This window comes from Camelina sativa, chromosome 18 (genome assembly GCF_000633955.1).
Source record: "Camelina sativa cultivar DH55 chromosome 18, Cs, whole genome shotgun sequence".
Lineage (NCBI taxonomy): Eukaryota > Viridiplantae > Streptophyta > Magnoliopsida > Brassicales > Brassicaceae > Camelina > Camelina sativa.
This window is the reverse complement of record NC_025702.1, coordinates 14,204,988-14,232,689: the sequence shown is the minus strand read 5'-3', so window position 1 is coordinate 14,232,689 and position 27,702 is coordinate 14,204,988. Positions and strand designations below refer to the sequence as shown.

Here is a 27,702-nt window from a genome sequence, read left to right as displayed (position 1 = left end):
GACAAGATAATAAATATGGTGACGTTCCAAAACACCGTAAATCGAAAACAAGAAAACGTAAATATTATTTTACTATATGATTTCATAAAAATAATACCAAAAAATGCAGCAAAAAACATATATTAACAACAAACACGAAAAAATCTAAATTAAAAATACAATTTTAATTTCATTGGAAGATACTTTAATTTTTCAAATATACTTATAATTTTTTGGTTTAATGAAAACTGAACATTTTGGATTAACAATAACATCCAAAATATTCAGTATTGTTTTAGTAAGAGAAACAAAAACTTATTTCTTAACATAATAAAATTTAAATATATGTAAAAACTAAATTTATGAAATAAAAAAATTCAATTATCATATGAAAATAGAAATAATACTAAAAATACAAAATAACCATTGAATTATCAAAAACTTATGAAACATGATATCAAAGAACATATATTATATTATAAAATCAGAAAAAAAAATTCAAATCAGTACCTTATTAATTTATAGAGGTTTTACAGTAGTTCTTTCCAATTAAATAATCATAAAATTTTCATAAACTAATTATAACTTTTTTAGGTTTCCACTGGTATTTTTTTTAAGAATTGCGTTTGATAATTCCAAAGTACGCCAAGGGCAGAACCAAAATTTTGAAAACCCATAGGGCCATAACCGTAAATTAACATGCTGGTTTGTTTTGAAAGAAAGAAAAAAAATCAGATAAAATTAGCTGCCTTCGGCTTCACTGCTCTCTAGATCTTTCGTTATTTCGCAACGTTCAAAAACTCTCCTCCTCTTCCTTCCACAAGTAAAGGTCAGCGAAAAATTGAAATTTCAAAATTCAATTCTTCAAATATCCTGTTGGGGTTTTACATTATCGCGATGGAGAGATCGCACCTTCTTCTTATGAATTATAATTCCTCTCTCCGATCAATTGAATTACAACATGGCATCTCTGATTCGTTTGGGTTCAAACCAATTCGGGATTTGATCTTGGGGTCGATGATGATGATTGATATGAGGATTTAATATTTGTCTATTGGTTTGAATCCAAATCTTGTGATAGTCATCACCAAATCGAAGAAGGTGCGATCGCGATCTCTCTCTTCTTTTTGAGTTGTTGATTTGGGAATCTAGGGTTTTGATTTCGGAACTTGCTTTCCAATTAGGTCTGATCGCGTATTGGTTTTAAATTTGGTGATCAGAGAGTTTTAATGTTCTGAAACTGTTGAAACAGAGTCGACATGTTTTATATATATATATATATGTATCGTAATCGCATAATCAGTTGTGGCGTCATGATCTGTCTTATCAATGTCTTTGTTTATCTGTGATTCTGTAGATACTGGTTTGGAAAAATTGGTCAAACTGTTATATTTTATGCAACAATATGCATTGTTTATGTCCTCCGAGCTCTGATCAGTTTTGTGGCCACATATTATTAAGCAATCAAGTGGCAATTCATATCTTCAATTTGGAGATGAGAATAACTAAGTTTTGTTTTCTTGGCATTAATTTTGTGTATTCATTCTATTGTTTTCAGGTGCAGTAATTTTTTAAGTGAAGCTTTAAGCAAAAGCAAATGAAGGGTCCAGAGAACATAAAATTCGAAGGTGATTTTGTTTGTCGCTAAGAGCATATAAAAGGTTAGGTATCTCTCCCTCTATTCTCTCATGTCTATTTTTTTTTTGTCATGAATAGGTTCTCTGGGTCATCTCAAAAAGTTTTACGCATTTGGTTACTCACACTATCTGACAACATACACGAAAAAACACAATCTTCTTACACACACGTTCACAGACACGAAACACACACAAAATGAAAACACACACGTTCACGGTTACAATACAACACAATGCACTCAAAACTCAAAACACACCCAAAGACAACAAAACTCAAACAATACCAAAAAAGGAAAAAAGTCACATCACACGCAACAGAACTCTAAACACACTCAAACGCAACATAAGATTAATATATTTCTCTATTGGTACTTTGAGATTCTGTTGCCAAGTCAATTTCAGGTAAAGCATCTTTCTCTTCCCAGTTCTCTTTCTTTTCTTATTCCTTTACAACTTTTCATCATTTTGTTAGTCACATTCAATTTTAGTATGTTTTGTTTGCAGTTTCGTACTTTGATGCCTATTCCCTACAAGCAGTGTCCTGCTTACGAAAATTATTTAGATATCAGGTATGTTTCTTTATATACTTCCCTGTGAAGGGAAGCGCTCAGTGATTATTCAAAATCCAAGATAAGACTTTTTAAGGTGAAGTTTCTCTGTTTTTCCTCATTTACTTTTGCTTCATACTTTCTTATCAATACACACGTTCAAAATTTCAGCTGTGAACATTGTTTCCTTTTCAAGATTAACAGTAAAAACAAGAGCAAAGCAGTTTCACCCCGGCTTGGATCAGACTTAGTAATATTTCCAGTAACTATTTCCAGTATTTTTTTTTTTTTTCCAACCAAACATTAAAATTAAAATATAACTCCACGGTTGGTTGCCCAACCCGGAGGATAAGAGTTTACAAAGGTAAAAATATTTCCAGTAATTTTCTTCATGAGCTCTTTTATTGTGTTTTATTTTATTTATTTAGTAACTGCTATTAGAATGGTTTTGTATCAAGATGGAGGACTCCTAAGCCGAAAATAACTAAACTTAGGAAAGTGATTCAATTGTCTCGGAAAAAATCAAGGATCAGGTAGATAAACTATCTTCATCCCTTTTCAGAGTTTTTGTTGTTTTTATATGATCTTGTGTACTGCTAACATAATGGTTTTGTACCAACTACCAAGATAGAGGATTGATAAGCGGAAAAGAAGCAAATTTAAGATAGCCATTTAGCTTCCCCGAAAGAAGAAGGTCAGGTAATAAGCACACATTAATACAATGTTTTTTTCTGGAAATGTCTGACGTGTTTAAGTGATCTATTAACTTGCAGAACTAATAAATATAATTCTCTATTAGATCTCGATTTGCAAGGTACAATACTAACGAAGCCAGGGATCATAATCTATTAACTGGAGAGTCTTTGCATATGAGACAATAAAGACATATTCTTCAGTGCTAAGGTGACTAAATTTCTTCATCTCCTCTTATACCACATGGCATTCTCTAATCCGTAAATTTATTAGCATTTCATACAGTTTCATATTAGCTACACTCATCTTTTATTCTATGATGTTTTTTTCATATATTGTTTCACTGGTCTTTAGTGTGTTATTTTTTTAGTGCCATTAGTAACAAGAAGCCATTTTACGAAGTCTGCAAGGACAAAAGATGTAAGGCTAAGGTTTTCTTGTAAGTATATATTTGCATTTGCATGTTTTTTACATGTATAGTTTCCATATTGCTTCACTGACCAGTGTGTTATTTTTTAGTGCCATTAGTAACAAAAAGCCATTCTTTGAAGTCTACAGGGACAGAAGATGTAAGGTTAAGCTTAATTTTCTTGTAAGTGAATCCCTTGCCATTATCAGTTGGATTCTTTATAAAAGTAAAAAAGATTAGCAAGCAATCAAGTTTGATTTTGTGGTTTGTGTGTTGTACTTTCCGGTGCAGCTTTCAGGTGAAGTCTTGGCTCAGTAAAGAAAAGAAAATGAGGGGTCGTATCTCCTACTTCATGCAGTTTTGTGCTCCAAAAGAACCAAAATTCAGAAGGTGATTTTGTCGCTAAGAGCATATGAGAGGTCAGATATCTCTCCCTCTATTTTCATGTTTGTTTGTGTCATGCATAGGTCCTCTTGACAGGTTATTGGACAAAAAAAACACAGCACACGACAAAACTAGCACAAAAGGGACTTCACGATCAGTAACTTCCTTTATTGGTAAGACCTTTGAGAATATGTTGCGAAGTCTGTTTCAGATGAAGCATCTTTCTCTTCCCATTTATCTTTCTTTTATTATTCCCTTACAACTTTTCATCATTTTGTTGGTCACAGTGAATTAAACTAAGTACTTTTTATGCTACTCTAAAAGTGAAATTCAAGCCACTACAAGCGAAATCGTGTCCTGCATACTTTTTATGCTACTATAAGGTGAAGTTTTTCGATTTCTTCTCATTCACTTTTGCTTTATACACATTTTCTTATTAATCGATACTTCACAAAGGAAAAAGCCAATCGTAAAAACTTTCTTTATCTACATGTTTTCATATATCAGTTATGGACATTGCTTCTTTGTCAAGATTAATAGAAACAACAGGAGCAGGCAAATACTGGCTTGGATCAGACTTAGTAAGATTTCCACTATTAGTTTCTTCATTAGCATAATTTGTGTGCTTTATTTGGTATTTAGTAACTGCTACTAGAATGGCTTTGTATCAGGATGGAGGACTCTTAAGCTGAAAATAACTAAACTTAGGAAAGTGATTCATTTGCCTCGGAAAAAGGAAGGGTAAGGTAGATAAACTATCTTCATCCCTTTCAGAGTTTCTGTAGTTTTCTTATGGTCTTGTGTACTGCTAACGTAATGATTTTGTACCAAGATAATGGAATCTTAAGCGTCTAAGAACCTAATTTAAGAAAACCATTCAGTCTGCCCGAGGAAAGAAGGGTCAGGAACAAAGAGGTAATCAATATATTTGTGTTTATATTTGTCAATGTTTTCTTTGTCAGTTTTGAGGTGAACTTTCTCATTTACTTTTTCTTTATACAAAACGCTTATAAAGACATACTTTGCAAAGGAGAAAATTAACACAAAAATAATTGGTTTCAATCATACTTTGTAAACCTTTTTCAGTATCACTATGAACGATTATTATTGTTTTCAGCTATGGTCAAGCAGTCAAATCTAGGCTTGGATCAGCTCAAGTAAGATTTCCAGTAAAGTACATTGGTGTTACTTTTATTCTTTTATTTTCACAGACACGAAAACACACACGTTCACGGACACAATACAACACAATGCACTCAAAACTCAAAACACACCCAAAGACAACAAAAATCACAGACACGAAAACACACAAAATGAAAACACACACGTTCACGGACACAATACAACACAATGCACTCAAGACTCAAAACACACCCAAAGACAACAAAACTCAAACAATACCAAAAACGGAAAAAGTCACATCACACGCAACAAAACTCTAAACACACTCAAACGCAACATAAGATTAATATATTTCTCTATTGGTACTTTGAGATTCTGTTGCGAAGTCAATTTCAGGTAAAGTATCTTGCTCTTCCCAGTTCTCTTTCTTTTCTTATTCCTTAACTTTTCATCATTTTGTTAGTCACATTCAATTTTAGTATGTTTTGTTTGCATTTTCGTACTTTGATGTCCTTCTTACGAGAATTATTTAGATATCAGATACTGTATGTATCTTTTTGTGCTTCCATGTGAAGGGAAGCGCTCAGTGATGATTCAAAATCCAAGATAAGACTTTTAAGGTGAAGTTCTCTGTTTTTCTCATTTACTTTTGCTTCATACTTTCTATCAATACATACTTCACAAAGGACAACTCCAATCGTATTAACACGTTCAAAATTTGATCTTTGGACAGTGTTTCCTTTTCAAGATTAACAGAAACAACATGAGCAAAGCAGTCGCGCCACGGCTTGGATCAGACTTGGTAAGATTTCCAGTAAGTTTCTTCATGAGATTTTCATTGTGTTTTATGTTATAGTCTTATGTACTTAGTAACTGCTAGTAGGATGGTTTTGTATCAAGATGGGGGACTTCTAAGCTGAAAACAACTAAACTTAGGAAGGTGATCCAGTTGCCTCAGAAAAAGGGAAGGATCAGGTAGATAGACTATCTTCATCCCTTTTCAGAGTTTTTGTAGTTTTTGAAAAAATAGAGGATTTATAAGCGGAAAAGAACCAAATTTAAGAGAGCCATTCAGCCTCCCTGAAAGAAGAAGATCAGGTAGATAAGCACACATTGATACAATGTTTTTTCTGGAAAAGTCTGATGTGTTTAAGTGATCTATTAATTTGCAGAACTAATAAAATCTATCATATTAATTCTCTATTAGATCTCGATTTGCAAGGTACAATACTAACAAAGTCAGGGATCATAATCTAGTAGTTGGAGAGTCTTTTTTTGTTGACTCTCCGTAATATATTCTTCAGTGCTAAGGTGACTAAATTTCTTCGTCTCCTCTTACTCAACATGACATTTTATTGTTGTGTGTATATCATTTTTTTCTTGTTGTGTGTATATCATTTTTTCAGTACATGTATTAGCATTGCATACAGTTTCAGATTAGCTATTCGTATTTTACTCTATGATGTTATTATTACATATATAGTTTCATATTGTTTCACTGGTCTTTAGTGTGTTATATTTGTACTGAAATTAGGTAACAAGATGCCATTTTACGAAGTCTGCAAGGACAAAAGATGTAAGGCTAAGCTTTTCTTGCAAGTGTGAATCCATTGTTGTATATTTGTATTTGCTTTTATTGAACGATGCCTTTACTGGTCTCTAGTGTGTTATTTTTTAGTGTCATTAGTAACAAGACGCCATTCTTTGAAGTCTACAGGGACAAAAGATGTAAGGTTTTTCGATTTCGTCTCATTCACTTTTGCTTTATACACATTTTCTCATTAATGGATACTTCACAAAGGACAAAACCAATCGTAAAAACTTTCTTTATCTACATGTTTTCAATATATCAGCTATGGACATTGCTTCTTTGTCAAGATTAATAGAAACAACAGGAGCAGGCGAATACTGGCTTGGATCAGACTTAGTAAGATTTCCACTATTAGTTTCTTCATTAGCATAATTTGTGTGCTTTATTTAGTATTTAGTAACTGCTACTAGAATGGCTTTGTATCAGGATGGAGGACTCTTAAGCTGAAAATAACTAAACTTATGACAGTGAGTTAGTCACCTCGGGAAAAGGAAAGGTAAGGTAGATAAACTATCTTCATCCATTTTCAGAGTTTCTGTAGTTTTCTTATGGTCTTGTATACTGCTAACGTAATGATTTTGTACCAAGATAGTGGATTCTTAAGCGGAAAAGAACCAAATTTAAGAAAACCATTCAGTCTTCCCGAGGAAGAAGAGGTAATCAATATATATGTGTTTTTATTTGTCAATGTTTTCTTTCTCAGTTTTGAAAACCATTTTCTTTTCTTTATACAAAACGCTTATAATTACATACTTTGCAAAGGAGAAAATTAACACAAAAATAATTGGTTTCAATCATCACACTTTGTAAACCTTTTTCAGTATCACTATATGAAGATTCGGTTTTCAGCTATGGTTAAGCAGTCAAATCAAGGCTTGGATCAGCTCAAGTAAGATTTCCAGTAAAGTACATTTGTGTTAATTTGTACTTTTATTTTTATGGTCTTGTGTCTTTTCTCAGTTTATGTGTAACAGATATGATTTGGTATCAAGATATCCTGGCAAGACTAGAAGAAAAAAACAATCGAGGTAACAATCAAATCTCGCATTAGAGTAGACTCTGCACAATACGTCGTAAGTTTCTTTCTTAGCTTACATTTCACTAGTTTTATTTTATTTCTTTCTTAGCTTACATTTCAGTAGTTTTATTTTATTGTTCCGTATTTTCAGTTAGATAATTAGTGTCCTGATCACTTTGCTTTCTATAAATTTACTGCTAACAGAATAGTTTTCTTTGAGGATTTTTAGGCTGAGAAATATAACTTCAAGAAGAGATTTATGGAACTACCAATGAAGAGAAAATGAAAGGTTTGGTAAACAAATAAACTCTTCTAGTCTTTCTTCTCGTGTTTCTTACTTCATGCATATGTTTTGAGAAATTAACAAGCAAACTCTTGTCTTTTACCTTATGCACAGGTCTTAGCCTCTGAGCTACACAAAGGGCGAGATAACTCTCTTATTTATAACTCGTTTGGGTTGCCCACACTCGATCACAATTAAAATCAACTTGAAGCACAAAAACTCAGACCACGCGCGCTTTTAACAAATTAAAATTAAAAAAAATTTCATCAACAAATCACAACACGAGAAAGAGCGAAACAAATACATCACACACGATACACACGAGTTCCGAAACACACGCAAACGAAGCAAACGAAACAAACTCAAATACAACATAAGGAACGAACGAGCATGAAAATTGAGAACACACACACAAACATCAAACTAAATCAAAGACAACGACGTGTGAGTTTGTAAAACCAGTCCCATACAAGGTAAGAGTAGTAAGACGTTGTAAAACCAATAAACACATTCTTTAACAATAAAATTATGTTATATAGCTTTATAAAATCACCTTTGCCCAAAAAAAAAAAAAAAAAAAGCTTTATAAAATCAAATCGCCTTGACCGCTTTAAATCGCATCGGCTACGCAATATTGTATTTTAATTTTATTGTGTACGTACTGTGCTTCTTGTTAATGATTAATTATGGATGTATGTAATGTTCAAATTAATAATGTACAATAAAATATTAATATTTTTGTAGCTTTATATATAAGTTGATTGATGTTAGTACATACTATTTTTTTTGTTTTTGAATGTTAGTAATATTTAGAATGATTTCTGTTCTTTTTTTGGCAGCACTAAAATTATATTTAGGCTAAAAACATATGTTGTTTGCGACAATATGTGAGATTTCCAATTAATTTCCTCACTTAGTCATCTCCATTAAGGTTTCTTAACCTAAATTTCTTAGAATAGACAGAGAAAAATTATTAATAAAAAATTGTTTGAGTTTCTTAAATATGTTTTAAAGTTTCTTAGATAAGAGGTTTTAGAAACTTTGGAGAGAGTTATTACACTATTTAAGAAACTCATCAAATTAAATAATAATATTTGTATGATTTTCATTTGTAAGAAACTTATATCAAGATCTATTGATGGAGATGACCTCAACCCCCAACCACACCAAAGGTTACTAGCAAGACCAGGTTGGTGTTGGTAGAAATCAGCGTCGGTCCATAAAATTCACTAGTGGCAAATCATAATNCAAAAAAAAATATTTTTAAGAAACTCAAATTTAACAACTTTCAATGGACCTATGAAATGTTAAAGTTTCTTAAAAAATTCTTAATTTCACTTTTATTCAAAATTAAGAATAAAATCTGTTTTAAGATACTTTCATTACAACCTTTGATGGAGGTACTCTAAGGTTTCTTAACCTAAATTTCTTAGAATAGACAGAGAAAAATTATTAATAAAAAATTGTTTGAGTTTCTTAAATATGTTTTAAAGTTTCTTAGATAAGAGGTTTTAGAAACTTTGGAGAGAGTTATTACACTATTTAAGAAACTCATCAAATTAAATAATAATATTTGTATGATTTTCATTTGTAAGAAACTTATATCAAGATCTATTGATGGAGATGACCTCAACNGAGCAAATGGGTCCAGAGAGTGACAATCACACCATATGATGATTGTACGAATAATTAAGCAATCTTAGCATTGATCACTATGCTTCAAAGATTCTTGTGGATGTAAAATCAGTTACTCATAAAATACAAACATGATTAGGAAGCAGAAGTTCATATCATGCGGACATAGTTCTAATAGCGTAAAGGCTAGTGATACATAATAACTCACATCAACTAAAGCATCAAGCTGACCAGATATAACATCAAATGGTACATTATAAAATTACATCATTAGGATTAGTCTTTCTTCATTAGAAAAGTCTTAAGAGTGACCTGCGGTCTTCCNATCTAGACTTGTGTGTTAGCACTTAGCACACAGCCTTAGAATGAAACTGTGCTTTCGTAATTAAAGAAGCTTAAGTTATTCTTTATTGTGTGTCTTACAGGTTCCGATCCATTTGAAGTTGTCCTTTCAAGATACGGACTCTTAGGTAGTTTACCTCTAGTAAAACTATAAAAGTATAAACACACATTATAGTTAGTGACTTTTACAAGTTAACCTGCTTATTTTACTAAATTATGTTTTGAGAAAATTACCATCATTTTTTTTTCTTTCTTTTTTTGGTAAACAACAATTTTTGGTTTGATACAATGTATACATCTTTGATCACTATTTGATTTTGAATCTACTGTTTAAGTTCCAAATACTAATGAAGAAAGTCTATTTAATTAATTTTCAAATTCAACAACAAAAAAACGTATCTTTTAGAAGAATTAGTAAGCATTAAGCAAAGAAATCAAAGCAATATTATTACAGAACATGCAGTAGAAACATCTAGGTCCCCCCATTAACAAGAGTCTGTCCAAAGCTTTTGCGACTTTTAGACCTCCTTCTTGACTTCTTGTAAAAGCTTTGCACGTGAAAGTTTTATTTATTTATTTATTTACTCAATAAACTAAATGTTATTCCACATTCCATAACTATTTTTAAGTGAAAATTTAACCGATCTTTTAGGAAATTTTCTTATTTCTCTCATGGTCATTATTTTTATTTATGATAATGCATTTGTGTTGTTGTTCAAAAAAAAAGATAATGCATTTGTGGATTTGTTTCATATACCATATCTTTGTAATTATGACAAAAAAAAACTTACATATTTATATCTTTTTAAAGTTTTACCTATTTTAAAACTTAAAACAAACTTATTTAAGTTTCCATCATAATGTAATTGATGTGTAATTATCAAAACTTTACTACAAGAAATCTACTTGTCAAATTCTTAGAAAAACTTTACTACAATAAATGTTACAGTAACCCAAACTAGTAAAAAATATAAATAAAAGTCACACAACCAACATTTTTCAAACTCATCATCAATGTCAAGATTTTGTTGTAATTAAAGTTTTCAAAAAAAAATTAAAAACACACCGATAAAGAAACAAAATCCCTTACTTTACCTTTTCTTCTCATCTCTCTGCTGCCTAAAGAAAGATGGAGTCAGAGCCAGACCAAAGCTTCAAAGACCTCTCATGGTTTCTTCAAGCTATCAAAGACCCACAACAAACTTGCTTCAATCTTCAAACCCTATCTTTCTCCTCTTCCGGAAACATTACGCATTGTCAGCTAATAACAGAGAGCTCCATGAACATCAACGTCACCAGAGACAACCTCACTTCACTTTCCCAGATCTTCATCGAGCTAGCCACATCTTCAGATACGCATACATCTCTCAGGAACTTGGAGTTCGAAGGAATCTCTTGGGAAATCGAGCTGCTGCAGAGCCTTGGTTTGTTGTTAGACAACACCTCGAAGATAAAGCAGCTTGCTTTCAGAAAGAACAGGTTCAGTGAACAATGTCTGAACGAGCTCTCAGAGATTTTGAAAAGAAACAGCTTCATGAAAGAGATTATGTTCTCAGAGTCGAGGATTGGATACAGAGGAGCTACCCTTCTCGGGTCCGCTCTTCAGGTTAACGATTCGTTAGAGGAATTGCAGATTTGGGAAGACTCAATTGGGTCAAAAGGAGCTGAAGAGCTCTCGAAGATGATCGAAACCAACTCAAGTTTGAGACTTTTCTCCATTTTCGACTCCAGTCCTTTCACTGCGACGCCATTGATATCTGCTGTTTTGGGTATGAACAGAGAGATGGAGGTTCACGTGTGGAGTGGAGATCACAAACGAGACAGAAGCTCGAAGATCGTTGAGTTCTTACCTGAGAGCAACACTCTGAGGGTTTACCAGATTGACATTTCTGGTTCTTGCAGAGTCGCTGCAGCGTTGGGGATGAACACAACCGTGAGGTCTCTAGATATGACGGGTGCGAAGCTAAACTCGCGGTGGGCGAAAGAGTTTAGATGGGTTTTGGAACAGAACAAGACTCTTAGAGAAGTGAAACTTTCGAAAACCGGTCTTAAAGACAAAGCTGTTGTTTACGTTGCAGCTGGACTATTTAAGAACAAGAGCTTGCAGAGTTTGTATGTTGATGGAAATCGTTTTGGGAGTGTTGGTGTGGAGGATTTGCTTTGTCCGTTGAGTAGGTTCTCTGCTCTGCAGTTACAAGCTAACATCACATTGAGGTCAATTGTGTTTGGAAGTTCCAAGACAAAGATTGGAAGAGATGGACTCACCGCGGTTTTAAAGATGGTGACAACAAACGAGACAGTGGTTCATCTCGGTATTCACGACGATGCGAGCCTTGGACCTGATGATTTCGTACATATCTTCAAGAGCTTGCAGAAGAACTCGTCTTTAAGACGGTTCTCGTTACAAGGATGCAAAGGGGTAAGAGGTGATAGAGTATTGGAGGCAATCACTGAGACATTGCAGATTAATCCATTGATTGAGGAAATTGATTTAGCGAGAACTCCGCTTCAAGATTCAGGGAAAGCAGATGAGATTTATCAGAAGCTGGGACACAATGGTAGGAAGATAGATGAAGCAGAGACTGATGATTCACTTAAGGATATGCCACTAACTGAGCCAAAGAGCATTAGAGCTTTCCTGTGTGGACAAGACTATGCAGGCAAGACAACACTCTGCAACTCTATACTTCAAAGTTCATCTTCTTCCGGTTTTCCTTATGTGGAGAATGTGAGAACTTTGATGAATCCTGTGGAGCAAGCTGTTAGTGGGATGAAAATAAAGACGTTCAAGGACGAGGAGACAAAGATCTCCATGTGGAATCTCGCAGGGCAGCACGAGTTCGTTGCTCTTCATGATTTGATGTTCCCAAACCCATCTCTCTTCTTGATCATATTGAGCTTGTTTAGGAAACCGAGCAATAAAGAACCCAAAACACCAGCAGAAGTAGAAGAAGAGCTTCAATACTGGCTTAGATTCATCGTTTCCAACTCGAGGAAAGCGGTCCAACAATGCATGAAACCGAATGTCACCATTGTTCTCACGCACTCCGACAAAATCAATCAGCAATCTGAAAGCTTTCAGACAACTGTTGGTTGCATTCAGAGAATGAGAGATAAGTTTCTAGCATTAGTGGATTTTTATCCCACTGTATTCACAGTTGATGCAAGATCATCTCCTTCGGTTAGTAGACTCACACATCATATTCGGATGACTAGCAAAGCCATTCTTCAAAGAGTTCCTCGGGTTTATCAGCTCTGCAATGATATGGTACAGCTCTTATCAGACTGGAGATCAGAGAATTCAAACAAACCTATTATGAGATGGAAAGCCTTTGCAGATCTCTGTCAGTTTAAGGTTCCTTCCCTGAGAATAAAGTCTCGCAACGAGAACATTGAGATTGTTGAGACAAGGCGGCGAGCCATAGCCACATGCCTTCACCAAACAGGAGAGGTGATTTATTTTGATGAGTTGGGCTTTTTGATACTAGACTACGAGTGGTTTTGTGGTGAGGTTCTTGCTCAGTTGATAAAGCTTGATGTAAGAAAGCAAAACACCGGGGAAAGAAATGGATTTGTTAGCAGGAAAGAGCTAGAGAAGATGTTGAGAAGTAGTTTACAGAGTCCAATTCCAGGGATGACCTCAAAGGTACTTGAGCACTTTGATGCGTGTGACCTTGTGAAGATGATGAAGAAAGTAGAACTTTGCTATGAACAAGACCCTTCCAGTCCTGACACTTCATTGTTAGTCCCATCGATTCTAGAAGAAGGCAGAGGAAAGACACAGAAATGGCAGATAAACACACATGACTGTGTTTATTCAGGCCGGCATCTCCAGTGCGATGATTCAAGTCGCATGTTTCTTACAGCTGGATTGTTCCCTCGTTTACAGGCAAGGGCTCAAAATCACTTACCTGTTTCTTTCATCTCTTTAACTTAAACCTTACCAATCGTTCATATTGCCTGCGCAGGTGCATCTTCATAACAGAATCATGGAACTGAAGAACCAACACGGGGCTACTTATAGTCTGGAAAAGCACCTCATCGCCATAACGATCCATGGCATTAACATTAAAGTGGAGCTTGGAGGACAGTTGGGAAATTACATTGATGTTCTTGTTTGTTCAACAAAGAGCTTGACAGAGACACTGAGTCTCATTCACCAGCTAATCATTCCGGCTATCCAGAGCAGCTGCCAAGGTATAATCCTCCTTGAGCACATCATAAGACCACAATGTGTCCAGGACTTGACTCCACCGCGATTTCGAAAAACTCAGTTTGTTTCCCTCCAGAGACTAAAAGAAGCATTATCATCAGTTCCTGCAGAGACTATGTATGACTATCAACACACATGGGACTCTGTTCTAGATTCAGGTAAGACTGTTCTAAGAGCCGGATTTGATTTAGCCCGCAACCTCCTGTCTGATGATGATTTCAGAGAAGTATTACAAAGAAGGTACCATGATCTGCACAACTTGGCTCAAGAACTACAAGTTCCCACCGACGATCCCCAAGCAGATAATCATATATCAGTGACCAATGAGCTGGAAAAAGTTGATCCTAGCTTCGGTGGAATCGCCAAGGGACTAGAAGCAGTACTTCAGAGACTGAAGATTATCGAGCAAGAGGTACGAGACGTGAAACAAGAGATCCAAGGAGTGAGATACTATGAGCACAGACTTCTGATCCAGCTTCATCACAAAGTGAATTACCTTGTCAACTATAACGTCCAGATGGATGAAAGAAAAGTTCCAAACATGTTTTACTTCATCAGAGCAGAGAACTACGGGAGAAGACTGATCACAGCTATGGTTCCTGGCATGGTTGCTCTAAGGATACACATGTTATGCGAATTTAGACGTGAAATGCACGTCGTAGAAGATCAACTTGGGTGTGACGTGATGCAGATAGACAACCACGCTGTGAAGTGCTTGGCTCCATACATGACAAACTTCATGAAACTGGTGACTTTTGCATTGAGGATAGGAGCAAACTGGGCAGCTGGGATGGGGCACATGATACCTGACTTGGGCCATGCTATCGCTCACCTAGCCAACCCAGCTGTCATGACTGGAGCGGCCGGAGCTGCAGGAGCCATAGGGGTCGCTGCTGCATTGGGTAGGAACCGAGGCAGAGATAGAGATATTCAGGAGCAAGACCAAAGAGCAGCTCAACAGTGGCTCATCGATTACTTGAGGGAACAGAATTGCTCAGCCGGGAGGGATATTGCAGAAAAGTTTGGCCTGTGGCGAGTTAGATACAGAGATGATGGGTCCATCGCCTGGATCTGCAAACGGCATATGATCACCAGAGCCAATGAAGTCAACCAAGTTCCTCTCTAATGCTCGCTAGCTAGCTACAAATGAACAGTAAGAGAAAGGAGTTTAATTAGGCAAAACCATTTTCATTACATTATGTTTGCCTTATTGTAATGCTTTGAATCATTACTTATCTACTGTTGGATCCCTTATCTTTATTACCACATGGTATAAAGACAGTAAAGCAACCTCAAGATCCTGTGACAAAGACACTTCAACTAACCAGAGAACATCCAAACATTTGTTCTAAAGATTTTTTCAGAAAGCTGAATCATTGGATCCTTTGCCTCTCTCTCCCCACCTAAGGGACCACCTCTTTGATAGTCACAAAGAGCAAATGGGTCCAGAGAGTGACAATCACACCATATGATGATTGTACGAATAATTAAGCAATCTTAGCATTGATCACTATGCTTTAAAGATTCTTGTGGATGTAAGATCAGTTACTCATAAAATACAAACATGATTAGGAAGCAGAAGTTCATATCATGCGGACATAGTTCTAATAGCGTAAAGGCTAGTGATACATAATAACTCACATCAACTAAAGCATCAAGCTGACCAGATATAACATCAAATGGTACATTATAAAATTACATCATTAGGATTAGTCTTTCTTCATTAGAAAAGTCTGAGGGTGATCTGTGGTCTTCGTCTGAACTTGGTAAAACAGGTGCTCAGAAGAAGGGCCTGCTCCCATAGAACACACGGGATCCGTTGTTACTCTTTGGTGTTGGCAGCTTCTGAGAATCAGAGCTTGAATTCTCTGATTTTGTTGGGCTATCAATGTCCAGAGGAAGCTTCATCTTAGCCAGTGAATCAGTAAACTGTTGCATGCTTTTCATGTACATGTCGACGATATCCTGCTGTACCACCTTTGACTCCGGCTCAACTTTCAGAGTGAGGACGGATTTCACAATCTTCTCCTCGGATGTCTCACCTGAAGCCTCGCTCCCTAACTCCTGGGAACTCGCTTTGGAATTCACGACAGAGAGATGTTCATGGTTTGGTGTTTCTGTGGCGGAGTGAGCTGAAGCGTGAGGANTGAAAGTTTTATTTATTTATTTATTTACTCAATAAACTAAATGTTATTCCACATTCCATAACTATTTTTAAGTGAAAATTTAACCGATCTTTTAGGAAATTTTCTTATTTCTCTCATGGTCATTATTTTTATTTATGATAATGCATTTGTGTTGTTGTTCAAAAAAAAAGATAATGCATTTGTGGATTTGTTTCATATACCATATCTTTGTAATTATGACAAAAAAAAACTTACATATTTATATCTTTTTAAAGTTTTACCTATTTTAAAACTTAAAACAAACTTATTTAAGTTTCCATCATAATGTAATTGATGTGTAATTATCAAAACTTTACTACAAGAAATCTACTTGTCAAATTCTTAGAAAAACTTTACTACAATAAATGTTACAGTAACCCAAACTAGTAAAAAATATAAATAAAAGTCACACAACCAACATTTTTCAAACTCATCATCAATGTCAAGATTTTGTTGTAATTAAAGTTTTCAAAAAAAAATTAAAAACACACCGATAAAGAAACAAAATCCCTTACTTTACCTTTTCTTCTCATCTCTTTGCTGCCTAAAGAAAGATGGAGTCAGAGCCAGACCAAAGCTTCAAAGACCTCTCATGGTTTCTTCAAGCTATCAAAGACCCACAACAAACTTGCTTCAATCTTCAAACCCTATCTTTCTCCTCTTCCGGAAACACCACGCATTGTCAGCTAATAACAGAGAGCTCCATGAACATCAACGTCACAAGAGACAACCTCACTTCACTTTCCCAGATCTTCATCGAGCTAGCCACATCTTTAGATACGCATACATCTCTCAGGAACTTGGAGTTCGAAGGAATCTCTTGGGAAATCGAGCTGCTGCAGAGCCTTGGTTTGTTGTTAGACAACACCTCGAAGATAAAGCAGCTTGCTTTCAGAAAGAACAGGTTCAGTGAACAATGTCTGAACGAGCTCTCAGAGATTTTGAAAAGAAACAGCTTCATGAAAGAGATTATGTTCTCAGAGTCGAGGATTGGATACAGAGGAGCTACCCTTCTCGGGTCCGCTCTTCAGGTTAACGATTCGTTAGAGGAATTGCAGATTTGGGAAGACTCAATTGGGTCAAAAGGAGCTGAAGAGCTCTCGAAGATGATCGAAACCAACTCAAGTTTGAGACTTTTCTCCATTTTCGACTCCAGTCCTTTCACTGCGACGCCATTGATATCTGCTGTTTTGGGTATGAACAGAGAGATGGAGGTTCACGTGTGGAGTGGAGATCACAAACGAGACAGAAGCTCGAAGATCGTTGAGTTCTTACCTGAGAGCAACACTCTGAGGGTTTACCAGATTGACATTTCTGGTTCTTGCAGAGTCGCTGCAGCGTTGGGGATGAACACAACCGTGAGGTCTCTAGATATGACGGGTGCGAAGCTAAACTCGCGGTGGGCGAAAGAGTTTAGATGGGTTTTGGAACAGAACAAGACTCTTAGAGAAGTGAAACTTTCGAAAACCGGTCTTAAAGACAAAGCTGTTGTTTACGTTGCAGCTGGACTATTTAAGAACAAGAGCTTGCAGAGTTTGTATGTTGATGGAAATCGTTTTGGGAGTGTTGGTGTGGAGGATTTGCTTTGTCCGTTGAGTAGGTTCTCTGCTCTGCAGTTACAAGCTAACATCACATTGAGGTCAATTGTGTTTGGAAGTTCCAAGACAAAGATTGGAAGAGATGGACTCACCGCGGTTTTAAAGATGGTGACAACAAACGAGACAGTGGTTCATCTCGGTATTCACGACGATGCGAGCCTTGGACCTGATGATTTCGTACATATCTTCAAGAGCTTGCAGAAGAACTCGTCTTTAAGACGGTTCTCGTTACAAGGATGCAAAGGGGTAAGAGGTGATAGAGTATTGGAGGCAATCACTGAGACATTGCAGATTAATCCATTGATTGAGGAAATTGATTTAGCGAGAACTCCGCTTCAAGATTCAGGGAAAGCAGATGAGATTTATCAGAAGCTGGGACACAATGGTAGGAAGATAGATGAAGCAGAGACTGATGATTCACTTAAGGATATGCCACTAACTGAGCCAAAGAGCATTAGAGCTTTCCTGTGTGGACAAGACTATGCAGGCAAGACAACACTCTGCAACTCTATACTTCAAAGTTCATCTTCTTCCGGTTTTCCTTATGTGGAGAATGTGAGAACTTTGATGAATCCTGTGGAGCAAGCTGTTAGTGGGATGAAAATAAAGACGTTCAAGGACGAGGAGACAAAGATCTCCATGTGGAATCTCGCAGGGCAGCACGAGTTCGTTGCTCTTCATGATTTGATGTTCCCAAACCCATCTCTCTTCTTGATCATATTGAGCTTGTTTAGGAAACCGAGCAATAAAGAACCCAAAACACCAGCAGAAGTAGAAGAAGAGCTTCAATACTGGCTTAGATTCATCGTTTCCAACTCGAGGAAAGCGGTCCAACAATGCATGAAACCGAATGTCACCATTGTTCTCACGCACTCCGACAAAATCAATCAGCAATCTGAAAGCTTTCAGACAACTGTTGGTTGCATTCAGAGAATGAGAGATAAGTTTCTAGCATTAGTGGATTTTTATCCCACTGTATTCACAGTTGATGCAAGATCATCTCCTTCGGTTAGTAGACTCACACATCATATTCGGATGACTAGCAAAGCCATTCTTCAAAGAGTTCCTCGGGTTTATCAGCTCTGCAATGATATGGTACAGCTCTTATCAGACTGGAGATCAGAGAATTCAAACAAACCTATTATGAGATGGAAAGCCTTTGCAGATCTCTGTCAGTTTAAGGTTCCTTCCCTGAGAATAAAGTCTCGCAACGAGAACATTGAGATTGTTGAGACAAGGCGGCGAGCCATAGCCACATGCCTTCACCAAACAGGAGAGGTGATTTATTTTGATGAGTTGGGCTTTTTGATACTAGACTACGAGTGGTTTTGTGGTGAGGTTCTTGCTCAGTTGATAAAGCTTGATGTAAGAAAGCAAAACACCGGGGAAAGAAATGGATTTGTTAGCAGGAAAGAGCTAGAGAAGATGTTGAGAAGTAGTTTACAGAGTCCAATTCCAGGGATGACCTCAAAGGTACTTGAGCACTTTGATGCGTGTGACCTTGTGAAGATGATGAAGAAAGTAGAACTTTGCTATGAACAAGACCCTTCCAGTCCTGACACTTCATTGTTAGTCCCATCGATTCTAGAAGAAGGCAGAGGAAAGACACAGAAATGGCAGATAAACACACATGACTGTGTTTATTCAGGCCGGCATCTCCAGTGCGATGATTCAAGTCACATGTTTCTTACAGCTGGATTGTTCCCTCGTTTACAGGCAAGGGCTCAAAATCACTTACCTGTTTCTTTCATCTCTTTAACTTAAACCTTACCAATCGTTCATATTGCCTGCGCAGGTGCATCTTCATAACAGAATCATGGAACTGAAGAACCAACACGGGGCTACTTATAGTCTGGAAAAGCACCTCATCGCCATAACGATCCATGGCATTAACATTAGAGTGGAGCTTGGAGGACAGTTGGGAAATTACATTGATGTTCTTGCTTGTTCAACAAAGAGCTTGACAGAGACACTGAGGCTCATTCACCAGCTAATCATTCCGGCTATCCAGAGCAGCTGCCAAGGTGTAATCCTCCTTGAGCACATCATAAGACCACAATGTGTCCAGGACTTGACTCCACCGCGATTTCGAAAAACTCAGTTTGTTTCCCTCCAGAGACTAAAAGAAGCATTATCATCAGTTCCTGCAGAGACTATGTATGACTATCAACACATATGGGACTCTGTTCTAGATTCAGGTAAGACTGTTCTAAGAGCCGGATTTGATTTAGCCCGAAACCTCCTGTCTGATGATGATTTCAGAGAAGTATTGCAAAGAAGGTACCATGATCTGCACAACTTAGCCCAAGAACTACAAGTTCCCACCGACGACCCCGAAGCAGATAATCATGTATCGGTGACCAATGAGCTGGAAAAAGTTGATCCTAGCTTCGGTGGAATCGCCAAGGGACTAGAAGCAGTACTTCAGAGACTGAAGATTATCGAGCAAGAGGTACGAGACGTGAAACAAGAGATCCAAGGAGTGAGATACTATGAGCACAGACTTCTGATCCAGCTTCATCACAAAGTGAATTACCTTGTCAACTATAACGTCCAGATGGATGAAAGAAAAGTTCCAAACATGTTTTACTTCATCAGAGCAGAGAACTACGGGAGAAGACTGATCACAGCTATGGTTCCTGGCATGGTTGCTCTAAGGATACACATGTTATGCGAATTTAGACGTGAAATGCACGTCGTAGAAGATCAACTTGGGTGTGACGTGATGCAGATAGACAACCACGCTGTGAAGTGCTTGGCTCCATACATGACAAACTTCATGAAACTGGTGACTTTTGCATTGAGGATAGGAGCAAACTGGGCAGCTGGGATGGGGCACATGATACCTGACTTGGGCCATGCTATCGCTCACCTAGCCAACCCAGCTGTCATGACTGGAGCGGCCGGAGCTGCAGGAGCCATAGGGGTCGCTGCTGCATTGGGTAGGAACCGAGGCAGAGATAGAGATATTCAGGAGCAAGACCAAAGAGCAGCTCAACAGTGGCTCATCGATTACTTGAGGGAACAGAATTGCTCAGCCGGGAGGGATATTGCAGAAAAGTTTGGCCTGTGGCGAGTTAGATACAGAGATGATGGGTCCATCGCCTGGATCTGCAAACGGCATATGATCACCAGAGCCAATGAAGTCAACCAAGTTCCTCTCTAATGCTCGCTAGCTAGCTACAAATGAACAGTAAGAGAAAGGAGTTTAATTAGGCAAAACCATTTTCATTACATTATGTTTGCCTTATTGTAATGCTTTGAATCATTACTTATCTACTGTTGGATCCCTTATCTTTATTACCACATGGTATAAAGACAGTAAAGCAACCTCAAGATCCTGTGACAAAGACACTTCAACTAACCAGAGAACATCCAAACATTTGTTCTAAAGATTTTTTCAGAAAGCTGAATCATTGGATCCTTTGCCTCTCTCTCCCCACCTAAGGGACCACCTCTTTGATAGTCACAAAGAGCAAATGGGTCCAGAGAGTGACAATCACACCATATGATGATTGTACGAATAATTAAGCAATCTTAGCATTGATCACTATGCTTTAAAGATTCTTGTGGATGTAAGATCAGTTACTCATAAAATACAAACATGATTAGGAAGCAGAAGTTCATATCATGCGGACATAGTTCTAATAGCGTAAAGGCTAGTGATACATAATAACTCACATCAACTAAAGCATCAAGCTGACCAGATATAACATCAAATGGTACATTATAAAATTACATCATTAGGATTAGTCTTTCTTCATTAGAAAAGTCTGAGGGTGATCTGTGGTCTTCGTCTGAACTTGGTAAAACAGGTGCTCAGAAGAAGGGCCTGCTCCCATAGAACACACGGGATCCGTTGTTACTCTTTGGTGTTGGCAGCTTCTGAGAATCAGAGCTTGAATTCTCTGATTTTGTTGGGCTATCAATGTCCAGAGGAAGCTTCATCTTAGCCAGTGAATCAGTAAACTGTTGCATGCTTTTCATGTACATGTCGACGATATCCTGCTGTACCACCTTTGACTCCGGCTCAACTTTCAGAGTGAGGACGGATTTCACAATCTTCTCCTCGGATGTCTCACCTGAAGCCTCGCTCCCTGACTCCTGGGAACTCGCTTTGGAATTCACGACAGAGAGATGTTCATGGTTTGGTGTTTCTGTGGCGGAGTGAGCTGAAGCGTGAGGAGAAGCAGCTCCATTTGTTGCATTGCTGCTCTCAGGTGAATCTTGCTTCAGTATTGAAGTGACAGAATTGGTCACATGATTCTCAGCATCGGAAGTAACCAAGCTGTCAGAAGTTTCTGAGTCAATAGTGGAACAGGAGATCCCAAAATACTCGGAAACCATCTTCTCATTTTCGTTCGCGACATTAGGATCTGGAAACTCTATCTTATCCAACTCACCTGGAACTGATTCAGACCCTTCTGGATCCTTGGTAGTTTCATCAACAGAAACAGACGAAGGCATAGAGGGAATAGCCATCACGTCAGGGTAGGATCCATTGTAGGAGAGTGACAATTGAACAAAACCAGCTGGCGAATGGTACAGATCAGTGGAAGAAAGAGAGAACTCTTTCTCAAGTTTCCCATTCTTGAAGAGCAGTTCCGACATAGGAACCAAAGTAAAACCAAGCAGCTGGTCTTCAAGATAATTTTTCACCCTGCTCATCATGTAAATCTCACATTTGAGGGAAGTGTCCAGAACCCTGACATCAAGCTTAACATTGTCATCAAAAACCGGATTTCTCCCACCACCATTGATGATTTTGGTCGAGACAGACTTTTCAGGATCATTTGTAAGGCAAAGCTTGGCATAAACGTCTTGCTTGTGATATATACAAATGTTATGGATATCCCTTGCCTGATGGACATAAACCTCAAGAGTACCAACAAGGTCTTCCCGGCCACAACTTTTAGAATCTTTCCCATTGGAATTCATGCCATTCGATCTGTTTCCAGAGCTCTGCACAGAATTTGAGTTCTCGTTCTCTGACTCACCGATCTTGAATGGTGAAACAACAGATTGTGGGGAGTCCATTGCAGAAGCTAACAAACAATCCTGCAAAAGATGAAGGCCTATTAGTATCAGTACATGTAAATGGAGTCTATTGTTTCAGAAGATTCATGACTCTAAAAAGTGAACTCTGTGTCCAATGATAAGTACAACACCAAGCTGAGCAATTTATTCCCCATGCCATGGTGTTTGAATATATCTTAAGCATGCAAAGGGCTATTCTATAATTAAAACTCAAACAATGTAGATTTACAGTTTTTGAAAACCATATTTAAGAGAAATGTTTATTAATTTGGCAACAGAAAATATCAAACACCAACCAAAAGGACAGTTTGATATCAAAATCAGAGTAGAGAACTTGGAAGAGTTTTCTTTTAGGGTATAAGCCTAAACTAAACAGAGCAGAGCAGAGCTAATAGAGGGAATCTCAAGAAAAATGAAAAAAAAACTCTCCTCCCTGAGATTCCAACTCACAATAAAGTCAACAAATCAATAGAGCCAAAATCCACAGATCAAGCTAATCTCATCCTCACACCATAGATAACACATTCAACAGTAAATAAAATTTCGAAACCAGTCTAACTAGAGTCATGTTTTGGTAAAACAAGTCTTCAAACATATCTTTAGCTCGATCCAATCATTAAAAGAAACTCAAAACTTCTGCCACACAGCTCGCAATCAACACAAACAATAAAAAAGAGTAAAAGAAACTTGCCTAAATCCAAAACCAAGCTTTGATCCGCAGCTTGTAAAAACCAAATTAAGAAGAGAAGGCAGCTGATTTCTCTAAACAGCACACACAAAGAGAAGAGACTTAAAACAAAACAAAAAGAGAGGGGTTTATAAAAAGACAAGTCGAAGTCGTGTAAGAAGATGGTTGAAAGGAACTAAGAAGCATGTGGGTGGGTTTACATAAAAAAGGAAGTTAAGAAAGAAACCCAACAAGACAAATTTTCAAAGAGAGTTTTAAATGCAAAAACTGTTAGTAAGTTGAAAAAAGATTTGGAAATTTTTCTGAGGGGTCGGCGGAAAGAAAGAAAGATAAGATTAGGGTTTAGCACAGTCACTTCAATGGCGGACCACTAAGAAAAGGTGGGTCATATAGTCTCAAAATTTCAACTGTTTCGGCTGTGAAAACAAAAACAAAAACAAAATAAAGTAGATTGAAAGCTATAGATGACCTCATCTTTGAATTCATGACCATTATAAAAAGAAAAGCTTTACAATAATACTTCATGCGGATTAAATCACTTACAGTTACAGAGTTTGGAAGATCGAAAGCTGTGAGCTTTTTTTTTTGTTGTTGGTGGTTGGCAACAAGCGTTAATGGAGTCTTGTTGGTTTTTTTTGTAAATTTGCAAAGTTATTGGGGAAAAAAAAAAATAGGAAGAAGAAGAAAAGTTATTTCTAAACTTTTATTTTATTCTGAGATTGAAGGTAATGGGGCTTTGGGGCCCACACATCAGTTATTATCACATGGATCTTTAATTATATTCGTAATTTTTCTTTCTCTAAATATATATGGGTTAATAATAATATGTTAAACGGTAAAGGAAAATACTGAAATTTTATAAATAAAAATGATATACTTTTCTCACTACTACAAAACAGTATGATACTTTGGCTAATTTTTACACATTTCAATGAAATTTACTATATCAAACGTTTATACAATACAATTATAATGTTGGATGAATCATATTTTGGTAGATGATTTAGATGGCAAACACTTAAATCATCTAAACTTTCATCTATTCAATAAAATTAAACATAAGCATGTTACCAAATTATATAACTCTTTCTTTAACTGTTAAGTGAAAAAAAAAAGGTTCATTATTTATTTGCGAATACTCTTAGATATTTGCAAAATATTAAGTTTTTAAAATAAATAAATGAAATTAAACTGTAATCATTTTTCTTTAACCATATAAAGTTATAAACAATATATTATTTTTCTTAAGAAAATGAGTGGATATGAATGCATGAGTACAAACTAAAGTTAGATATGATTTATAATATATAAAAGTGTGAAAAAAAAAATTGAAGAGATGTGTAGAACCCACAAGAAAGCTAAAATAATTAAAAAGATCCCAAAACTGCTGATTTTTTTTTTCTTTTAATTATATTTTTATGTATTGTCATTTATTCATGTGTAAATTAAATATCATTTTATTTTTCTTTTGCTTTTATTCTTTTGACAAGTCCTTATATATTTGTTTCTCTTGCCAACATTTTCAAACTCTAATTGCAAACATTATAACATAAGGGGAAAAATGTCACTATCATCTCGAATTCTCGATGCCTACCTCTCTTTTCTTTTAGTTGCTTAAAATCTTATATTATTCCATTTATTAACGTACAAATCAACTTTTCTCCAAATCCAAAATTATTGTTTAATTATTCTCTCCACAGAAAATTCTCATCTGAAAAAAAAAAAAAGAAAAAAGAATCAACTAATAATTACTTGTAATCATAGAATATATATTGAACGGAAGGTAATTATGGTTGGGTCGACATCCAATAAACCCATTTATACCCATTGAAAAGCCCAATACTTGAAGCCCATTTCTAAGTGCATCTCGTCGTAACTCTTTTGTATTTTTACCCTTTTGAAACTCCCAACGGTCGAATCAACCACTCAAAACATTCAAAAAAATAAAATAAAAACGCTACCTTTATCGTCTTCCTCTGTCTCTGTCTCTCTCTCACACAACAGATCGTCTGTTTCCTTCTCCTTTGGCCATCTCTCTCTGAAGACTTGCGAAGAAAGCGATGATCTCAGTGCTTCGGTTAAATCGTTACAAGAAGATAGACCAAAAGAAGGTGGATCATCGATTCTCCTCTCTGTCTTTCTTGCAGACAGAAACTTGACCAAGAAGCTGAAGTATGTCTAGAAACCCTCAGATGCATTTTTACCACTCACCTTTTTTTTTCTTGAGATGCAATTAGTTTTGACTACTTATATCTTTTATTATCAGGGTGGATGTAAGGCAATAGAAGAAGCTTGCGTGAACGAGAAGCATCTCAAGAACATCTATGTGGAGAGCAGGCTACCAAAATTGAGCAGCTGACTAGTCTGGTAAACATCTTATAAACTTATGATGAGAGACTATAAGGTTTAATATAAGTTTTGTGACAATTTTTTTCCTTCGATTCTAACAGGTACATATATATCTAACACAGATATAAGTTGGGGTTTTCAGGTGGTGGATTGTTTAGGAAGAAAGGGTTTAAAGGATCATTTGTGGATGCGGGTCAGTCTGCGATGGTGTCTTAAAGGTGTCATAATGGTATGTGTGTGCATTAAATTATGTTGGTTTTGTGGTTCTTCGTATAGGAAGAAGTAATAAGAACTAAGTCTGATGGGTTCAAACCTGACGGAAGCAAAAATGGCTACTTCGTGAGGGAGAGTTTGAGTCAATTGAGAAACAGCATCAACAAGTCTTCTTTAGTCATGTCGTGTATCGAATTTTGGAAGGGATTCCTGATGATACTTAAGATATTGATCATATCGTGAAACAACTCCATCGCCAAACCAAAATGCCTAAACTTAACCAATCCATGTAAGAGAGGACTCAAAAAAGTTCTCACTTCAGGCAGTAAACTAACTTTCGTCATCATCATCTTAAACACTAAAACCCCCCATATAAAGCTCTCTCCTACTTCAAACATAATGCTGAAATCAACAAATCAAAACTCGACCTTAAACTAAGCTTACATTTCTCATAACAACTAAAAAGCGCATCAAAAAAAAAAAAATCACTTGGCTTCAGGGCGCGAAGCAGAAGCGTCTGAATCAGTGACGAAGCAGGCCAGAAGAGATTAGCTTTGACCAGAGAGCATGGATCAAAATACAAAAATGAAGCCGTGGAGTGGTCGAATCCCCGGTGCAAATTTGAAAACCTCAAACCCAATTTGGGATCATCGATGGTTCCGATCAGAATCTTTTAAAACATGAACAGGCTTCAATCTACTCGAGACCACTCCACGGCTTCATTTTTGTATTTTGATCCATGTTCTCTGGTCAAAGCTAATCTCTTCTGGCCTGCTTCGTCACTGTTTCAGACGCACGATTCTTTTGACAGCATCGACGAATTGCAGCGATTTTACAGTCTTCTTGAGCGGGATCGAACAAAGAGCTTACATTTATGCATGTATGGCGAAAATGAGAGCTTGTTCTTGATCGAATCATGCAAGGGAGCTTCATCAAACAAAGAGGTTCCCACTGTAAAAAAACAGAACCAGCATATATATATATATATATATATATATATGTCTTTGTGTGAGGAAGAAGAAGCTGCTATTATTGCCAAGACTCTTCAGGAAAAGCAACAAGCTGCTAATGTCGACCAAGGGAAGATAGGAAATCGAGGAGGTCAGCGCAGGCGAGGTCAGGGGAGGAAAAGAAAGGGACGTGGTGGCTCAAGTCAACCCAGTGCCGGTCGTGGGAATGGAACTGAGACAAGGACTGTTGGTGGGACTGAGACAATCATTGCTGAAGAGACAAGGAATGTTGGTGGGACTGAGACAAAAGAGACAGGGGACGAGGAAGTAATTGCTAAAGACACAGAGGAGGACGAGCATCAAGTTACTGCTGCTGAGGAGACAACCAATGTTGGTGGTGCGATTGGAACTGTGCCAACTATTGTTGATGATGAGGATAGTTCGTCTCATATACTAAAGGAGAGTAATCTTTCTTCTCTTGAAAAAGTTATGGAGTCTATTGAGGTTTTACAAAGGGAAATGAAAGAAATCAAGAGCGACTTGACTGTACTAAAGTCAGCCCCTATGAAGTTGGACGAGGTAAATTCAGTCCCAAAGGTTTTTTTTGTACAGTGTTTAAAAACACTTGATTCATTTGACATTTTCTCTTTTTTGGCAGCTTCTTCCTAACCTGAAGGAATTGCTTAAGATTTTTTCCAAAGACGAGACGGAAGTAGAGATGGTCCAGGATTGTTTGAAGTAGAGACGGATGTTTGAAGCTTGTTGTTGAACCATAGTAGGCTGTTTCTACTTTGTTTGCTAATCCAGAGACGAATTGATATTTCATGCATGGGTGACTTATGTTTAAA

The 27,702-nt window shown here is 36.8% G+C and overlaps 3 protein-coding genes and 2 long non-coding RNA genes across 45 annotated transcripts; 4 read left to right on the top strand and 1 right to left on the bottom strand.

The window, feature by feature from the left end:
* LOC104761597 lies at nt 746-8,868 on the top strand. 36 transcript variants are annotated; one of them, XR_763246.2, is made up of 23 exons: nt 746-1,080; nt 1,538-2,018; nt 2,121-2,261; nt 2,361-2,414; nt 2,623-2,697; nt 2,792-2,863; nt 2,964-3,067; nt 3,228-3,296; nt 3,377-3,449; nt 3,558-3,656; nt 3,734-3,823; nt 3,938-4,033; nt 4,158-4,231; nt 4,322-4,396; nt 4,483-5,392; nt 5,506-5,574; nt 5,656-6,348; nt 6,436-6,500; nt 6,626-6,699; nt 6,790-7,019; nt 7,185-7,252; nt 7,338-7,670; nt 7,779-8,868. It is a non-coding gene; the product is annotated as an uncharacterized LOC104761597 (long non-coding RNA). The 36 variants fall into 36 exon arrangements; XR_763237.2 differs by having other exon boundaries at nt 1,538-1,607; nt 1,696-2,018; nt 2,121-2,697; XR_763236.2 differs by having other exon boundaries at nt 2,121-2,185; nt 2,336-2,697.
* LOC104761594 lies at nt 9,416-24,002 on the bottom strand. 5 transcript variants are annotated; one of them, XM_019240220.1, is made up of 4 exons: nt 23,346-23,727; nt 21,804-22,675; nt 15,611-16,000; nt 9,416-9,623 (listed from the first exon to the last, which is right to left on the bottom strand). In XM_019240220.1, the coding sequence occupies exons 2-3, from the start codon at nt 22,652-22,654 to the stop codon at nt 15,634-15,636; spliced, it is 1,218 nt and encodes a 405-aa protein (XP_019095765.1). In that variant the 5' UTR covers nt 22,655-22,675; nt 23,346-23,727; the 3' UTR covers nt 9,416-9,623; nt 15,611-15,633. The 5 variants fall into 5 exon arrangements, with proteins under 5 accessions (XP_019095765.1, XP_019095764.1, XP_010483002.1 ...); XM_019240219.1 differs by lacking the exon at nt 15,611-16,000 and having other exon boundaries at nt 21,414-22,675; nt 23,346-23,719; XM_010484700.2 differs by lacking the exon at nt 9,416-9,623 and having other exon boundaries at nt 15,409-16,000; nt 23,346-23,726.
* LOC104761595 (protein TORNADO 1-like) lies at nt 10,706-15,114 on the top strand. The gene is made up of 2 exons (XM_010484702.2): nt 10,706-13,530; nt 13,610-15,114. Exons 1-2 carry the CDS (start codon nt 10,771-10,773, stop codon nt 14,978-14,980), a joined length of 4,131 nt encoding a protein of 1,376 aa, XP_010483004.1. The 5' UTR covers nt 10,706-10,770; the 3' UTR covers nt 14,981-15,114.
* LOC104761593 (protein TORNADO 1) lies at nt 16,355-20,917 on the top strand. The gene is made up of 2 exons (XM_010484698.2): nt 16,355-19,333; nt 19,413-20,917. Exons 1-2 carry the CDS (start codon nt 16,574-16,576, stop codon nt 20,781-20,783), a joined length of 4,131 nt encoding a protein of 1,376 aa, XP_010483000.1. The 5' UTR covers nt 16,355-16,573; the 3' UTR covers nt 20,784-20,917.
* LOC104761592 lies at nt 25,339-26,376 on the top strand. Of its 2 annotated transcripts, none has more exons than XR_002036469.1 (3): nt 25,339-25,514; nt 25,609-25,709; nt 25,834-26,376. It is a non-coding gene; the product is annotated as an uncharacterized LOC104761592 (long non-coding RNA). The 2 variants fall into 2 exon arrangements; XR_763217.2 differs by having other exon boundaries at nt 25,793-26,376.

What these genes read in the sequence shown, in the direction of transcription:
- LOC104761595 (XM_010484702.2), top strand. Translation starts at nt 10,771, where the DNA reads ATGGAGTCAGAGCCAGACCAAAGCTTCAAAGACCTCTCATGGTTTCTT. An exon ending in GATTGTTCCCTCGTTTACAG is followed by an intron (nt 13,531 to 13,609) that starts GCAAGGGCTCAA and finishes TTGCCTGCGCAG; the next exon opens with GTGCATCTTCATAACAGAAT.
- LOC104761593 (XM_010484698.2), top strand. Translation starts at nt 16,574, where the DNA reads ATGGAGTCAGAGCCAGACCAAAGCTTCAAAGACCTCTCATGGTTTCTT. An exon ending in GATTGTTCCCTCGTTTACAG is followed by an intron (nt 19,334 to 19,412) that starts GCAAGGGCTCAA and finishes TTGCCTGCGCAG; the next exon opens with GTGCATCTTCATAACAGAAT.
- LOC104761594 (XM_010484701.2), bottom strand. Translation starts at nt 22,654, where the DNA reads ATGGACTCCCCACAATCTGTTGTTTCACCATTCAAGATCGGTGAGTCA.